At 44.7% G+C, this 4,224-nt stretch overlaps 1 protein-coding gene across 1 annotated transcript in view; it reads left to right on the top strand.

Moving 5' to 3' along the window:
- Window positions 1–1,403: 1,403 nt before the first annotated feature.
- The window catches only part of LOC107099976 (prohibitin-2-like), a 5,346-nt gene continuing 2,525 nt past the window's right edge, over window positions 1,404–4,224 (top strand). Inside the window, exons 1-2 of the mRNA XM_015398315.1 lie at window positions 1,404–1,559; window positions 3,942–4,074. Of these exons, the coding sequence (XP_015253801.1) occupies window positions 1,539–1,559; window positions 3,942–4,074 (154 nt within the window). The 5' untranslated portion in view covers window positions 1,404–1,538. The remainder of the gene's footprint in view (window positions 1,560–3,941; window positions 4,075–4,224) is intronic.

Here is a 4,224-nt window from a genome sequence, read left to right as displayed (position 1 = left end):
GGCAGTCTGGACCAGGACCGGCAGTCTGGACCAGGACTGCTGGTCTGGACCAGGACCGACAGTCTGGACCAGGACCGCCGGTCTGGACCAGGACCTGCAGTCTGGACCAGGACTGCTGGTCTGGACCAGGACCTGCAGTCTGGACCAGAACCGCCAGTCTGGACCAGGACCGGCAGTCTGGACCAGGACTGCTGGTCTGGACCAGGACCAGCAGTCTAGACCAGGACCGGCAGTCTGGACCAGGACCAGCAGTCTAGACCAGGACCGGCAGTCTGGACCAGGACTGTCTGACTCTGAGGGAAAGCAGGACGCACTGAAGGCGGAGGAAGAGCTTAACCTTCATCACACCTGGAATAAAAGGCGGTCTACTTTAAAATCACTAGAAGCCAAAGCAGAGACTGGAAAAGGAGCCAATCAACAGGTAGGTCATCTGTTTGAGCAGGGGCCCCTATGGGCCCCGTGATGCAGGACTCTAACAGACTGAACTGTCTGCAAATAAGATGTAAACCAGTTTAATGCGGCGCAGCAACGCTTTGATGACCTGAAGATCTGAGAGGATTCAGTTCTCTAGAGACCCAACCTTCTAGACCAGGAGGAACAAAGTGGTTCCAGAAAGACCTGCAGGTCTACTGTCCGACCAGCGGCTCCAGACTCCAGTCATCTCATGATGACTTGATGAGATGACTGGAGTCTGGAGCTACTGGCTGGTTGGAAAGAAAACCTGCACTGTCCAGAGGATGGATCTGGGCGACTGCAGGCTGCAGCCTTAGAGACGCGTCTGCTGATGAGGAGGAGAACTAAGACACCTTCTGGAACCTTCTTCAGACATTCAGAACTGCTGCTGTCAACAGTGTTTGATTCAGGCTCCATCCCGCTGCAAACAAGGGGGAAAACAAGGATGCTGCCACTAGGATTTTAAATCATAATTTTAAAACAATAAGTGCAGTAAAAACAGGAAATAAACTAAGAGTCAATTAAAAATGAACTTTAATTGAGATAAGCTGAGTGAATAACTGAGAGGAAAAGGATGAAACAAGGAGAACATTAAAAACGGCTGAAATGTTTCTATTCCTTTTAGGCTCCAACATTCTGGATCATTTTAATGATAAACTGCAAAATATGAGACTTTATTGTATCAGAAGCATCATGGTGACAGAAATGATTTTAAACCCAGTTTAGTGATTTTAAACCCAGTTTAGTGATTTTAAACCCAGTTTAGTGATTTTAAACCCAGTTAGTTTAGTCAGTTAGAAACAGCTCCTGATCATGACTTTCTGGAAACGACACGCGCACCGATGCAGCTCTATGAGCCATCACTGCTCTACGCGTAGAATCTAGGATTATAGCTCTACATGTCCTGTTTAGATAGAAAACGGCTGAGGCTCGTCCCTCCATGAGGGACACCGCTGAACTGCAGGACAGGAACTCCTCCCTATCGCTGGGGGGCAGCACCGTTAGAGGCCGGACACATGTTTAAATAAAACTGCATTTCCCGGCAGGCTGTTCGGTATCGACCTTGGATTTCATCGAGCTGCAGCATGTCGAGCAAGGAGCCGAATGTAAGTCCGCTAAATGAAGGCGACTTGAACGGTTTGGTGTTTTCTCTCTGCGGGGCTGATGCTAATGAGACCCGGCTGTTCACCGGCGGGAGGTCCGCTCCTTGAGGGAGGACCGCTTAGCCTCTGCTAGGCTAGCATTAGCCGGCTAGCTGTAGCTCCATGATAGCAGCGGTTATGTGACAGGAGAGCAGCTGATGCTAATGATGCTAACCTGGACCAGACCGCTGGGACTGGTCAGTCTGACCCAGTCTGCTGCTCCCGGTCCCAGTAGCTGGTCCGTTCCCCTGCCTGTTTGCTGCCTGTTTATTGTCTGTTTTCTGCCTGTTTTCTGCCTGTTTGCTCTGACTGTTTGCTGCCTGTTTGCTGCCTGTTTGCTGCCTGTTTGCTCTGACTGTTTGCTGCCTGTTTGCTCTGACTGTTTTCTGCCTGTTTGCTGCCTGTTTGCTCTGACTGTTTGCTGCCTGTTTGCTCGGACTGTTTTCTGACTGTTTTCTGCCTGTTTGCTCTGACTGTTTGCTGACTGTTTGCTGCCTGTTTGCTCTTCCACCAGCAGTGACACATGGATTATCCTCCCAATCCTAAACCTGGGAAAGATCCCAGAATCCCAGCTAGCAGAGGAGGCATCACACTGAGGGATTCAAACTACAAACTCCTAACTGATCAAGTCTGGTTTCCTAACAGGGATTTCAGCTCTAGATGCAGAGAAACAGGCAGAGAAGATCAGTCTGTAATAATATTAGATTGATGGACATCATTGATCTAGAACCCAGAGAGAAGATCAGGGTTCCCTTCTCTTTCTAGACCTTAGACTGAGTGGATCATCTGTTTATTCTTTCTATTCTAGAACACTTTGGATTCAGAGATTAGAGAATATGTTGGATTATGTGGAGATATCAGCAGCTGTGACCTGCTGCCCAGAGGCTCCGCCCCAAGCTTCAGGTGTTCCTCAGGGCTGCTGCGTCTCTCCACACCTGTTCATCTCAGGAATGCTACATGTCTAAATTAAACAACTTCATTTACTTTGAACAGACATGATTATCAGCCAACTAGCAGATGATGCAACAATATTCCTGAAAGATGGACACCGACTTTAATAAAGGATAATTAATGTCCCTTTAAAACTGAACTGAAATACCAGGGAGCAAAACGAAGCCAATTTCTGAATGTAGAAAATCTAATTAAAGAATGCAAGAAGAAGAATGCTGCAGAGGGATTTATCAATACTAGGATAGATCTACCTCAGATAGAATGCTTATCTAGATGCATCTACCCGGCCTGTTCCAATGCCGTCCCAATTAAACCTATTGATCAAATCAGCCGACGCTTCATTTAGAGAAACGATCTATGAAGAAAATCAGCTGCTTAAAGATGCAAAGGATGGAGGTTTGAAACGTATCGATTTTAACTGCTTTAAAACCCTAAAAATAAATGAGTTAAAATGTTGGATCAAACTCAGCAGCTACTTCTGTTTTTTATTTCAAGAATCTTTTTGAAGAAAGTTGGAGGATTGTAATTTCTTCTTTGAGCGAACTTTAATGTAAACAGATCCTCCTGTACTGGAGAATGTTCTCTAGAACAGAGGATATAATCTGCCCCGCAGCAAATCTGTGCTTCGAATATATGATCCATAGCAGATTTAATGGATACCAAGAGTTTTTATAATTATGAACAGAATTATAATTAGGAACAGTGTTTCATTAAACATTTTAAACCCTTAGCTAGACTATAATTAATTACATAGAGCACTACCACAAGAATTTATCTTTTTAACCACAAATACTTTAGCATATCATCCAATACGCCCACAATGATCCCTGTAAAGAATTACTGAGACTTTGCTTAGATGATAATCCAGAAACTGCAGACTTCTGTTCTTCTCATGATCAGTGAAGCAAACATAGATGGATTAAACACCAGCGATCTTCAGTCCCAACCTTTATCTCCAGGAACGACGTCACTTTTGCTCTAATATTGCAAACTAAGGCTGATGAGCTCTGAACTAAGCTACATTTTTCATTCATAAATTATCTCCCAAACTTGTTTTAAATGAGTTTAAGCTTTACATTAAATCATTAAAGATTCTAAAAAGTCCTAAAGCACAAATCATCTGATATCCTAAAACTTCCCAACAGAAGTAAACAGCTAAACAAAGACTGAATTCTCCCCTCCGGTTTTAATTTTATTTACATATTGTTTTTTATTTTATAATTGTTTATGGTTTTCTATTTATTTGGTTTAATGTGTTTAAATGTTTATGTGAATAACCCTTTATAGCCAGACCCCTGGATTTACTCTCTATCCTGTCTAGATTCTATGCTTCTATGTTTGTCTGTAAATCTTCATATTTTCAAAGACTGTTTTCCGTCTCCTCCTGAACTGCAGCGCTTCATCCAGCACCTGAGGGACCTGACCGGCCGCATGTCTTCATCTGGAGGCAGAGGAGCCGGACTGGGCCTGAAACTTCTGCTGGGAGCTGGAGCCCTGGCCTATGGCGTCAGAGAAGCCACCTACACAGGCAGGGTTCACCTCCACACACCATTAGCATGAGCCGTTAGCCACACAGCCTGCAACTGTTCTATTAGCATTAGCCACACAGCCCGGAGCTGTTCTATTAGCATTAGCCACACAGCCCGGAGCTGTTCTATTAGCATTAGCCACACAGCCC

This window comes from Cyprinodon variegatus, unplaced genomic scaffold (genome assembly GCF_000732505.1).
Source record: "Cyprinodon variegatus isolate N-32 unplaced genomic scaffold, C_variegatus-1.0 Scaffold926, whole genome shotgun sequence".
Classification (NCBI taxonomy): domain Eukaryota; kingdom Metazoa; phylum Chordata; class Actinopteri; order Cyprinodontiformes; family Cyprinodontidae; genus Cyprinodon; species Cyprinodon variegatus.
This window is presented reverse-complemented; position numbering and strand designations above follow the sequence as displayed.